The 13,003-nt window shown below is 50.2% G+C and overlaps 2 protein-coding genes across 2 annotated transcripts in view; one reads left to right on the top strand and one right to left on the bottom strand.

Annotated features, from left to right (window-relative positions):
- Positions 1-1,623: 1,623 nt before the first annotated feature.
- LOC105996208 (serine protease 42-like) lies at positions 1,624-5,750 on the bottom strand. Its single transcript, XM_013030223.1, has 6 exons — positions 5,732-5,750; positions 5,281-5,604; positions 4,577-4,733; positions 3,250-3,512; positions 2,278-2,432; positions 1,624-1,839 (listed from the first exon to the last, which is right to left on the bottom strand). Exons 1-6 carry the CDS (start codon positions 5,748-5,750, stop codon positions 1,624-1,626), a joined length of 1,134 nt encoding a protein of 377 aa, XP_012885677.1.
- A 7,059-nt stretch (positions 5,751-12,809) lies between these two features.
- Positions 12,810-13,003, top strand: part of LOC105996207 (serine protease 44-like) — a 5,221-nt gene continuing 5,027 nt past the window's right edge. Inside the window, exon 1 of the mRNA XM_013030222.1 lies at positions 12,810-12,984. Coding sequence (XP_012885676.1) covers positions 12,810-12,984 — 175 coding nt within the window. The remainder of the gene's footprint in view (positions 12,985-13,003) is intronic.

Below are 13,003 nucleotides of genomic sequence, written 5' to 3'. Positions count from 1 at the left end.
AGTTGGGTACTAGTCCTGGGCCTTAAACTCACATTCTGGGAGCGGTCACTGAGTTCCTCTTGTTCAAGGCTAGCACTCTACCACTTGAGCTCAGCCCTTTTTCTCACAGACTTTCCTGCTCAGGCTGGCTTTGAACCTTAATCCTCAGATCTCAGCCTCCTGAGTAGCTAGGATGACAGGTGTGGGCCATGGGTGCCCAAGCAACTTGCTGCTGTTTCCTTAGGTCTGTCTAATGGAGCAGCTGGGGAGATTCGAGTCAGGGTCCTAGCCTGGGCCTCTGTGGATGGGGGATCAGCCTCACTTGCTGGGGTCTGGGGGTTTGGGGGTTGCCCTCTGTGGCTTCCTGCAGTTCTGGAATAATGTAGTTTGTGCCTCCCATCCTGGTCCCTGTGCTGGGGCCCTGCCTGCGAGCTCTTGTTCCTCTTGGAACAAAACACTTCAGCTTCTACTTCTACTGGGAAAGCAGTGGGGGCCTGACCACCGCCTGTTTTTAATAAGGAGCTGGTATTTCCCCGAAATTGCCAGCTCTGGCTGACCTCATGGGAGTGACGGCTTGGCTAGGTGCCAGGGGGAGAATGTGGGGGGGGGAGGGAGAGGACCAGCTCCTGGGTGAACCCCTGATACTAGGCCTGGCAGAGACTTAAGCCAGGAGGGAGGGGAATGCTCTGGGTTCACAGTCCTAGTTACAGCCCAGTTGCTGGGGGTTCCAGAAATCTGTCCATTTCTTTGCCTACTGTGTGCACCCCTGGGCCAAGTAGCTGTGGCCTTTAGTCCAGGCTTCTGGATTCAAAGTTCTACTTTACTATCTCTTGTGGGATCTTCAGCACACTGCTACAAATGCTCATCCTCACTGGAGATGGGGCCTTGGTTAAAGAGGGGGAGGCCAGGCGCTGGTGGCTCAAGCCTGTCACCCTAGCTACTCAGGAGGCTGAGCTCTGAGGATCGCAGTTCAAAGCCAGCCTGGGCAGGAAAGTCCATGAGACTCTCACCTCTAATGAACCACCTGAAAACTGGAAGAGGTGCTGTGGCTGGAAGTGGTAACACACTAGACTTGAGCAAAAGAGCTCAGGGACAGCGCTCAGGCCCTGAGTTCAAGTCCCACGATGGACAAAAAGAGAAAAACAAGAAAGAAAGAAAAAGAAACATCACAGGGCCCTCAGCAGACATTTATTCAGTTCCCATCTGATATCTGAACTGCATGCACCCAACTTGAGGGTCCCCCTGGAATGTGACCACGGGAACACCCGGGAAATGGAGGTGCCACCTTGGCTTGGCACAGGAGGCCTCTGGGTCAGCCACTCTGCTCCCCCAGCTGGATGCGCTCTGGGACACAGGGGAACTTCCGTTAGTCCAGGACACGGTGCCAGGTGGGCAAGCACCGGACTTGGCACCCTGGCAGAAGCTGGCCATGGCGCCTTCTTTTCTTTCTCTCTCTCAGAGTCATACCTAGCTGGCTGCGATCAGAGCCCAGGGATCTCGCGCTGTCCACTGCGGCTGCTCCATGGCGGGGCAGCCCATTGGAAGAAGAATATTGAGAAGGGAAGGAAGTTGGGAGGAAGGCCGAGCGGGAGACTCAGACACAGAATGGGAGTGAGGCTGGAGAGGTCCAGAGGTTCCCAGATGTCACAGAATCAGAAGCAGCAGGAGCAAGAGGAGGAAAAGCATTGGATGAAGACAGGTAGCCAGGTTCACCACTGCTTTTATCCATTTGCTATAGAAGCCAAGATCGGTGTACACTCCGGGGTAGCCTTTCCTGGCACAGCCCACACCCCAGCTCACGATTCCCACCTGCAGCCAGGTGTTATTCAACTCACAGGACATGGGGCCCCCAGAGTCACCCTGGAGAAAAAGAGGAGGAAACAAACAAATGTTAGGAAGGGGACCCCGAGGCCCCGCGCTGCCCACCCCAGGCTTCTTTGAATAGGAGAACCAGCCACAGGCCCATGGCATGGCTCATGCATGTCATCCAAGCCACTCAGGAGGCTGAGATCTGAGGATCTGAAGCCAGCCCCGGGCAGAAAAGTCTGTGAGGCTCTTATTGCCATGCAAATAACCAAAGAGAAGCTGGAAGTGGAGCTGTGGCTCAAGTGGTAGAGCAAAAAGCAGCCTAGGGACAGTGCCCAAGCCCTGAATTCAAGCCCCAGGACACACACACACACACACACACAAAGAGGCAAGTAGACTAAACCAACTCAGGGGAACTAGGAAGGTTTCTCCCCCAAATCATCAAGCAAGAGGTGATGGAGGAGGTAGGCACATGAGACAGAGAGAGCTTACCTGACAAGAATCCTTCATAGTTTCCAAATAGCCACAAAGCATGCCTTTCATGACTAGTGTTTTCTGAGATGACAAGGCCTTCTGCATCATCCGGTTACATTCCTGGTAATGAATCAGCTCCTGGTCCACCTCCTGGAGGACTTCTGACCGAAGTCCTGTCAATCATGCAGGAAGAGGATGAACAGGGTGGGTGGAGCTGCCCAGGTGGGCTGCAAGCTCCACCCCCAAAGCCACGCCCCTTCGAAGAAGGTGGACCAGAGAATTTGGTTTCCACTCCATACAGCTAAAATCCAAAGCCCAAAGTTGACATGGGTAAGACAGAGTTAAGAGGCTCACAGAGGGGAAAAGGTGAAAGATAGGAAAAAGAATTATTTCCGAAGAGGGAAAGGGAGCTGGGTGACGGTGACTCAAGCCTGTATAATCCTAGCTAAGATTTGAGAATCCTGGTTCAAAGCCAGCCCAGACAAGAAAGTCTATGAGACTCTTATCACCAGTGAAACACCAGAAAACAGGAAGTGGCGGTGTGGCTCAAAGTAGTAGAGCCCTAGCCTGGAGCAAGAGAGCTCAGGGACAGCGCCCAGGCCCTGAGTTCAAGTCTCACAACTAACACACACAAAAAAGAAAACCAACCAACAGAATAACAATACCCACACCAGTCCAGGACACTTCACGCAAGTGAGTCCAAAGAAGACTCATTTCTTCTTCCTGGCGGAAACAATTCCATTTCCCCCATCAACTATTTGTGCTGAAAGCAAACATCTCAACCCAGTTTTGGGGTGTGTGTGTGTGTGTGTGTGTGTGTGTGTGTGTGTGGCAAGTCAGCCAGGAATCAGGACTCTGACTGCAGCTAATTTGCTTCCTTTTCACCCACACCTGTCCAGCAATCTGTCTCCCTCCGTCCCTCCCCATCAGCCTTTGTAGCTACTCCAGGGTTCCAGCTGCTTCTCCCTCTGGCAGCCCTGGAAATCTTACCACCTTCTCTGGTTTTGCCCCATCCGGTCACCCAACACCTAGTCCCAGCTTCCACCCTAAAAGCTTCTTCAGGGACACAGATCGGGTAGATGGCAGTGGAAAAGTTCACGGGGTGGAGGAGATGGAGGAGGGCCAGGTCGTTTACAACGCTTGAAGTCGTGGAGAAGTAAGGATGGATAATGATTCGGTGAATGGGAACCACCAGACTCCTTTTCGTTGGATAAATACTCCGATCTCCCATCTTGACCGTATACTGGAACTGGCTGTAAGAAAGAGGACAATGCCCCTTCCACTCACGCCTAGGCCCTTTCCACCATTTTGGATGTTTCCCCAATGTGGCTCCAGCTTTCCTCTGCATGCTAGCTGCCCCACCTCTAACTAGAAGCTCTCTTATTTGTATATTCGTGTGTGTGTGTGCACGTGCGTGCACGCGCATGCACGTGCCATTACCGGGATTTTAACTCAGGGCTTGGGCTCTGTTCCTTTGTTTTTTTCACTCAAGACTGAAGCTGTAGGGGCTGGGAAGGTGGCTCAGTGGTAGAGCGCTTGCCTTGCAATGCATGAGGCCCTGGGTTCGATTCCTCAGCACCACATAAGCAAAAAGAAAAAAGCCGGAAGTGGCGCTGTGGCTCAAGCGGTAGAGCGCTCGCCTTGAGCTGAAGAGCTGAGAGACAGCACCCAGGCCCAGATTTCAGGCCCCACGACCGGGCCAAAAAAAAAAAAAAAAGACTGAAGCTCTACCATTTGAGACCCACCTCCACTTCTGGATTTTTTTTTTTTTTTACTGGTTAACTGGAGATAAGATGGGCTGGGAAGGTGGCTCAGTGGTAGAGTGCTTGCCTCGCATGCCTGCAGCCCTGGGTTCGATTCCTCAGTACCACAGACACAGAAAAAGCTGGAAGTGGTGCTGTGGCTCAAGGGGTAGAGTGCTAGCCTTGAGCAAAAGAAGCTCAGGGACAGTGCCCAGGCTCTGAGTTCAAGTCCCAAGACTGGCGAGAGAGAGAGAGAGAGAGAGAGAGAGAGAGAGAGAAAGTATCACTTACTTTCCTGCTCAGGCTGGTTTTGAACCTGCAATCCTCCAATCTCAGCCTCCTGAGTAGCTAAGGATTATAGGCACCAGCCACCTCAAAAGCCCTCCTTGATCTCTCCAAAAATGTTGCCTGTACTCCCTAAAAATTTCTAGTAACAAGATAACCAGAATCCTCTAGGTCCCTTCTCTTGTTGGTTCATTTGCCAACTTGCCAGGTCAATGGTACTCTCGATCGTAAATGGAGAAGGGTGGGGCACACCTCCCCAGCCCTCCCTTGTCTACCTGCCCATCCCTTACCTGAAAATACAGTGGGCTGCGGTGAGCACCCACTGGGCGGTGATGAGAGACCCTCCGCACACATGCGTGTTTCTGATCCGCACGCTCACCTGCCAGGGCCACTTGCCCTCTTCCGCGTCCATTCCTCCTACAATCTTTTGGAGGGGGCGGCCACATGCTGGGCGAGGACAGTAAAGAGAATCAGGTCTGAGGGGTGCCCTTGGCTCCCATCTCCAACCCTAGCTACTCAGGAGAGGCTGAGACCTGAGGATCAAGGTTGGAGGCCAGCCCCAGGGGCAGGAAATTTCCAAGAGACACTTTATCTCCAGTGATAAAGGGGGGGGGGGAGAGACAGAAGTGGAGCTGTGGGGTCAAGTGGGAGAGAGCCGACCTTGAGCAAGAAAAAGAAAAGCAAAGCTAAGGGATAAGGGACAGAGACCAGTCCCTGAATTCAAGCCCCAGAACATCCACACCACACACACACACACGCACACACACATGCACACACACACGCACACATGCACACACACATGCACAAATCATCAAGGCCTAAGGCTTTCTTGTGTCCCAAGGACATTCAAGAAGTTGGCCGTGTTCTCTTGAACCCCAAGCTTGACTCTGCTGTCTCCCTTGTACACACACACTGGGAGCTGTTCCCCAGCCTCCCAGGTGGCCCCAGGTCCCACCTGGCCGCCTCAACCCTCGCCTGACACCCCACGAGTCACCTGTGGGAAAGGAGGATAGCTGGGGTGGTGTTTGACCAGCCCCAAACTGGGGGATCAGTGGGGAACTTGGCGCCCCTGTAGGTGGATGGTCTTCCTTGCCACTCCCCGAGGACACCTGGCTAAGTCTGGGCTGTAGGAAGAGCAGCAGCCCGGCCAGGAGGCCCAGGGAAGCGTCGCCATGGGCGGCCATGACACCTGCTTCCTCAGCCCTGGGCTTTGGCGCCACGTCGAGGTGGGCGGGGCTCTGACGCTGCGTACGCGATGGGCGGGGTTTCAGCTCCACGTGGGCAGTGAGTGGAGCTTCGGTGTAGGCGATGGGCGGGGCTAGTGTACCACGTGGGTAATGGGAGGGGCTTCGGCTCCACGTGGCGGTGGGCGTGGCTTAGGCTCTACGTAGGCGATGGGTGGGACTTAAGGTCCATGGGGGGAGCGGGCGGGAAACAGGCCGCACCTGCAGCAATAGCAGACATGGCGCGACCAGATTCCTTACCTGAGTGGACAGATGTCTTTTCCATCATTTCCACACCGGGGGGAGAAGCCAGAGGAGAGAAGAAGGACCAAAAAAAAGCCATCACCGGAGCGAATGGCCCCTGTCAGGTAACCATCCCTGACAGACACACCCGACTTCCGGTTGTCAGGCCGCACTTCCGGTGTGGTCGCCGTCGAGCCAGTCATGGCTGGGCCTCTCTGGGACTGACTTGGGGAGGCCCCTCACTCCTCCAGAGCAGCGCCCTCAAGTCAGAGCGGGATTTCAAACAGATGAAGGCGGAGGAGGAGTTATTTCTTCTCTGTCCAGGTCAGAAGACACAGCCATCCAAGAGCGTCTTCTTCCAGAGATGCCAGGGCTGCCCTCGGCCATGGGTTCTTCCCTGTCTTGGGGGAGTGGGACCTGCTGGAAGGCCCTCTTACAGGCAGAGTGAGCTGGGCACTGGTGGCTCACACCTACCAGGCATCCTAGCTGCTCGGGGGCGGGGGGGGGCTGAGATCTGAGGATCCTGATTTGAAGCCAGCCTGGGGAAGGGAAGTCCATGATTCTTACCTCCACATTATCCACCCCAAAGCAGGAAGTGGAGCTGTGACTCAAATGGTACACCACTAGCCTTGAGTGAAAGGAGCTAAAGGGACAAATGCCCAGGCCCCCTGACTCTTGAGTTTAAACCCCAAGAACTAGACGGATAGGAAGGGAGCTTAGCAAACAGGAGGCTGGAAGTTCAAAGCCTGGTAACACACACACACACACACACACACACACACACACACACACACACACGGTTGAAATTTAAACCCACTGCCGGTCTTCAGATTTCCAGTACAGTATGCCATCAAATAAACCTCCTCATAGTTGTCCAGCTCACTTCTCAATAAACACAATCCACAGCAAAATTTTGTGGGAGAAATGCATACTTTTTAAGGAAAGTTATGTGGCTCAAAGTCCAAGAGATGACTTGTGAAGGTTTTGTGTTCCCGAATGAAGTCTGCAGTTTTAACCAAGAATTTCTGTTTCTCACCTTTTCATCCACTCCTGCCCCCCAAGGCTGGTTCAGCTACTCAACTAAATACTTTCTACCCAAATACAATGGAAAGCAAGCATTATTGCCTAGAAGTAGCTGAGAATTATCTCCAATGAATTAAATTGTCAGGGGCTCACTTTTTCCATGCAACCTCCTAGCATTTATGTAAGAGTTTTGATGAATCTGTTGTATATTATTATAAGACTTGAACTCAGGGCTTGGGCTGTCTTGAGCTTTCTCAAGGCTAGCACTCTACCACTTTGAGCTACAGCTCCAATTCCAGTTTTCTGATGGTTTGTGGAGGTAAGAGTCTCATGGACTTTCCTGTCTGGGTTGGCTTTGAACTGTGATCCTCAGATCTCAGCCTCCTGAGTAGCTACAGGTATAGGCATGAACCACTGGCACCCAGCTGTTAATTCCAATTATGTTGAAATTCTTCAGCCCAAAGGATCAGATAGAACATCTTTACTTCAAATGACATCAACCCTGCAGTTATAATTATGAAATTATTTCAAGGAAATTATAGATTTTTTAACCAAAGAAACTAAAATTTCAGATTGCCTTCTGTTCTTGAATTTTTTATTTATTTTTATTTGGTTCTTATTTTTGTGATGGAGCCAGAACTCAGGGCCTGGCCACTGTCCCTTAGATTTTGTGTGTGTGTGTGTGTGTGTGTGTGTGTGTGCCTGTTACAAGGTTTGAACTCAGGGCCTGGATGCTGTCCCTGAGCTCTTCAGCTCAAGGCTAGCACTCTACCACTTGAGCCACTGTGCTACTTCCAGTTTTCTGGTGGTTCACTGGAGATAAGAGTCTCTTTGACTCCTGTCTGGGCTATCTTTGAATCTCGATCCTCAGATCTTAGCCTCCTGAGTAGCTAGGATGACAGGCTTGAGCCTCTGGCACCAGTTTCTTTAATGAATGATATTAGAAAACTGCATAGCCACATGCAGATGAAGGAAATTAGAATTCAAGTTCCAGTACTGGAATGAAGGAAGGAAAAAAGGAAGAAGGATTGATTGGAGGTGTGGCTCAGTTGGTAGAACACCAGCCAATGAGTGAAAGTGTCTGGTAGCAAGTTGGAGTCCTGATCTCTGACCTACACACACACACACCCCCCCAAAAAAACAAACAAAAGGAATGAGGGAGGGAGGAAGGAAGGAAGAAAGGAAGGAAGGACATTTTCAGGAGGAAGGGATGGTAGGTTAAGAGCTGGGGTGAAGCATGAGAGAAATGAGAGCAACTGCTAATGGTTATAAAGTTTCTTTCTTGGGTGATGAACATGTTCTAAAAGTTATTGTGGTGATAGTTGCATAACTCTGTGAACACACCCAAACCATTGGAATGTGTGCTTGAAATGAGCGGATTGTGTGATATGTGAATTATATCCTCGTAGACCTACTTAAGAAAACACGCACACACATATACACACACACATACACACACATTGCCCAGCATTCAAACCACAACTGTGAAGGGTACAACAAACAGTTCTCAGATGGGGGTGGAAGAAGCCAAATAGAAAATCTGAACCAAAGTATAAGTAAAATACAAGGAAGGATGGAGTTGATGCACAAAAATATTTTGTCTGTGTGTGTGCCAGTTCTGGGGCTTTTATGCTCAAGGCGAGCACTCTCGAGCTCCACTACGATCATTTTAGTGGTTAGAGATGAGATTCTCACAGACTTTCCTGCTGGGGCTGGCTTTGAACCATGATCCTCAGATCTCAGCCTCCTGAATAGCTAGCATTACAGGTGGGAGCCATCAGCCCCTGGCTTTTTTTTTTTAATTAAAAACGGCGTAGTAAGAAAATTTTAAGGCAGGAGGTGTGGCTAAATTAATAAGGAGATCCTAAGTTCAAACCCTAGTGCCAGTAGAAGGAGGAGGAAGAGGAGAAGGAAGGAAAGAAGAAAGGGAGGGAAGGAGGAAAGGAAGGGTGGGTAGGAAGGAAGAAAGCAAAAGGAAGGAGGGAAGGAGGGAGGACAGAAGGAATGAGGGAAGGGAGGGGAAAGAGAAGGAGGAGAAAGGGAAGGAAAAGAAAGGAAAGGAAAGAAAAGAAATGGAAAGGAAGAAAATAAAATATCTAACTGAAAGGAATTATAATTCCCAAAGAAAAGGAGCTAAGGGAGGCTGGGAAGGTGGCTCAGTGGTAGAGCACTTGTCTTGCATGCATGAGGCCCTGGGTTCGATTCCTCAGCACCACATATGCAAAAAGAAAAAAGCCAGAAGTGGCTGCTGTGGCTCAAGTGGTAGAGCGCTAGCCTTGAGCTGAAGAGCTGAGGGATAGCGCCCAGGCCCAGAGTTCAGGCCCCACAACCGGACACCAGCCTCCCCCCCCCAAAAAAAAAGAAAAGAAAACGAGCTAAGGAAAATTCCCAAGCATTTACTAGGCATCTATTTGTTAAAGATGAGAACACTCAAAGATAAGATTGTAAAAACACAAGATAGGAAAAGAAAAGAGAATGACAGGCCTGTAAAGAAATAAAATTGAAGATCAAATGTTACTAAAGCTCTATAGAAACTGCAAGTAACAGAATGCATTTAAAAATTTTCCAACTTATGATTTCCAATTTAAAAGGACTTTGAATATATAGTCAGAAGGAAAAAGAAGATTTGAGTAAGTTTGTTGCACCTAAACTAGCTAGGGGTTCATAAGGGTCTTTGGAATTGAGCTATTAATAAATATAAGAGGAAGTGTGTTTCAAATGCTAAATATGAGAACTTCCCAACAATGAAGAAAGAGTTTTGGTGGACACTGGTGACTCATGTCTGTAATCCCAACTACTTAGGAGGCTGAGATTTGAAGATCGCAGTTCAAAGACAACCCAGGCGGGAAAAGTCTGTAAGACTCTTATCTCCAGGTAAGCAGAAAAAGACTGGAAGTGAAAGTGTGGTTCAAGTGGCAGAGAAATTTTTATGCCACATTTTCAGAAGGGATGGTACTAAGGGTTGAATTTAGGGCCTTCTTTTTTTTTCTTTTGGTGGGTCATGGGGCTTGAACTCTGGGCCTGGGCACTGTCCCTCAGCTCTTTAGCTCAAGACAAACGCTCTACCACTTGAGCCACAGCACCACTTCTGGTTTTCTGGTGGTTCATTGGAAATAAGAGTCTCATTGCCTTTCCTGCCCAGGCTGGACCACGATCCTCTAGATCTCAGCCTCCTGAGTAGTTAGGATGACAAGCGTGAGCCACCAGCGCCGAACTAGGGCCTTACTTCTTATATAGCCACTCTACCACTTGAACCATGCTCTCCCTGTCTTTTTTGCTTTAGTTATTTTGGGGGGAAAGGTCTTGCACATTTTTTTACCCAGGATGGCTAAGGTTGTAAACTTCCTAGTTATACCTTTGGAGTAGCTGAAATTACAGGCGTACATTTTTAGCATGCCTAGCTATTGGTTGAGATGGGAGGTCTTGCTAATTTATTTATTTATTTTTGCCCAAGCTGATCTGGAACCTCAGTCCTCTTGATTTCTGCCTCCTGAGTAACTCGAACTGGAGACATAATAAGCTATAACACCCAACCCTGTATGCCACATTAAAAAAAAAAAAATAACAAGTGTTGGTGTGGACATGAAGAAATCGGAAAGCTCTGTCTTGCTTATGGGAATGTAAAATGACACTGACGATGGAAGAGACTGCAGGCAGTTCCCGGAGAAATTAAAACATAGAATTACCAGATGATCCAAAAGTTCCACTCCGAGGCATATATTCCGAAGAACTGAAAACAGGGATTCAAACTGGTAAGCCCGTGGTGTGTGTGTGTGTGTGTGTGTGTGTGTGTGTGTGTGTGTGTACTGGAACTGGGATTAGGGTTAGAGACTAGATCCCTTGGCTTTTTCAATCAAGGCTGGTGCTCTATCATTTGAACCATGGTTCCACTTCTGTCTTTTTGCTGGTTAATTGGAAATCAACACCATTTGGACTTTCCTGGCCGGACAGTCTTTGAACAGAGATCCTCAGATCTCAGCTTCCTGAGTAGCTAGGATGACAGGTGTGAACCACCAATGTGACTCCAATCTGCATTTTTTTTTTTTGAGAGGGTAATGGTAAAGGGTTAGATGGTAAATATTTTAGGCTTTGAGCCCTAAGAGATGAGATTGTTATGTCGTTTCTTATATACTAAGAAAAACAAACAAATTCCTCTAAAACTTTACTGATGAAGTCTAAAACTATAATAGAAATTGAAAAAAAGGAAGATTTTCCTTTTTAACTCAAGATCTGGCTATGTTGCTCAGACTGGTCTCCAAGAATCCTCCTATCTCAGCCCCTCGAGTACTGGACTACCGTCATACACCGTGATACCTGGCACTTTTATTCCTCCCTCGCTTGCTTGCTTGCTTGCTTTTTTGACTTCAGGCCTACTAAGGAGAAAAACAGAATTCTTTCAGGGGAATGACATCAAAGTTAGTGTCCTCTATCATGAAACTGGTTGCAAATTTTCCATGTAAAAAAAAAAAAACATACTTAGCTACATAGACAGCAGGACCAAGTTTGATCTAGTTCCAGATGTTAACTTCTTCAGGGAGAACTTTCTGGAGATCCTTAAAAGTGTGTTCCACCGGGTACCGGTGGCTCATACCTGTCATCCTAGCTACTTAAGCAGCAGAGATCTGAGGATCATGGTTTGAAGCCAGCTGGGGCAGGAAATTTTTTGAGACTCTTATCTCCAATTAATCACTCCCCTCATCCCTCTCACCCCCCCACCCCCCATCCCCAAAGAGGGAGGTTGTGGCTCAAGTGATAGAGTACCAGCCTTGAGCAAAAAAAACTAAGGGACATCACACTGGCCCTGAGTTCAAGCCCCTGTATTACACATACACAAATTTTCACTCAAGGCTGTTTACCACCTGAGCCACAGTGCCACTTCCGGTTTTCTGAGTGGTTTCATTGGTGATAGTCTCACAGACTTTCCTGCTTGGTCTGGCTTTGAACCATGATCCTCAGATCTCAGCCTCCCGAGTAGCTAGGATGACAGGCGTGAGCCACCACACCTGGCTATTATTATTATTTTTGATGGTACTGGGGTTTGAACTCAGAGCTTCATGGTCTTCTCAGCTTGCTTGACTGGTGCCCTATCACTTGAGCCACACCTCCAATCCTATGGTGTCTTTTGATGAAAAGAAAAAACAAACCCCAAAAACTTAATCATAGCCACATTGGCCACTCTTTTACGGCCCAAGACTTCTCGTATTTTAAGAAGGAATTTTCAGGACAACCCGCAAATCCATGCAGGGTTCCGTATTTAAAAGACACATACAGAAATCATTCTCCGCCAGGCAGGCGCCCAGGGGCTCACGCCTGGCACCCCAGCTACTCAGGAGGCTGCGATCTGGAGGATCACGGTTCAAACCCAGCCCAGGCAAGGAAAGGCCATGCGATTCTGATCTCCAATAAACCACCAGAAAACTGGAAGTGGCGCTGTGGCTCCAGTGGTAGAACACTCGCCTTGAGCTGAAGAGCTGAGGGACAGCGCCCAGGCCCAGAGTTCGAGCCCCAGGACTGACAGAAAGGCAAAAAGAACTCAGAGGTGTGGCTCAACTAGTTAGAGCACCACCAGCCTGGCGTGTAAACAACCACCACCACCAAGAGAGAGAGTGCCCGTGGCCCTGCATCTCTCTCCCCCTCTCCCCCCTTCGTTCCCCCCCTCTGTCTCTCTTGCTGATCCCTGACCTTCCCCCGCACACCTACCCATCATTCAAGGTGGGTGCTCTACCACTTGAGTCACGACTCCGCTTCCGGCTTTTTGTTTTGTGGTGGTCCCTGGAGGCTGGTTTCGAACCACGACCCTCCAGATCTCATCCAGATCTCCTGGATGAGCCGGGTTGACAGGGGAGCCCTGCGGAGGTCCAGCCCGGCAGAGCTCCTCCCCCTTCCCCCCCCCACCTGCGCACGCAGAGCCCGTTGCCCCCTGCAGAACCCCACGCGCATGCGCACGCGGGACCCGGGCGCCCTCGCCATGGAGTCCTTGCGCGCATGCGCAGGCACGCACGTGGGACGCACGTGGGGGTCTGGCGCCGTCGCCATGGCGTCGTCGTCGTCGTGGGCCCTGGCTCTCCTGGCCTGGCCGCTGCTGCTGCCGCTGCTGCTCTGTCCGGAGCCGGGCCACACCTCGGGGTCCCCGGGAGCCCCCCGGCCCCCCCTCCGGCACCTCCCCGGCCTCCTGGGGCCCTCCCAGCCCCCCGAGCCCCCGTGGTGGAGCCAGGCCGCCGGGGTGCC

This window comes from Dipodomys ordii, unplaced genomic scaffold, assembly GCF_000151885.1.
Source record: "Dipodomys ordii isolate 6190 unplaced genomic scaffold, Dord_2.0 Scaffold128, whole genome shotgun sequence".
Taxonomy (NCBI): Eukaryota; Metazoa; Chordata; class Mammalia; order Rodentia; family Heteromyidae; genus Dipodomys; species Dipodomys ordii.
The sequence above is the reverse complement of the archived record's forward strand: the minus strand, read 5'-3'. Positions and strand labels throughout refer to the sequence as shown.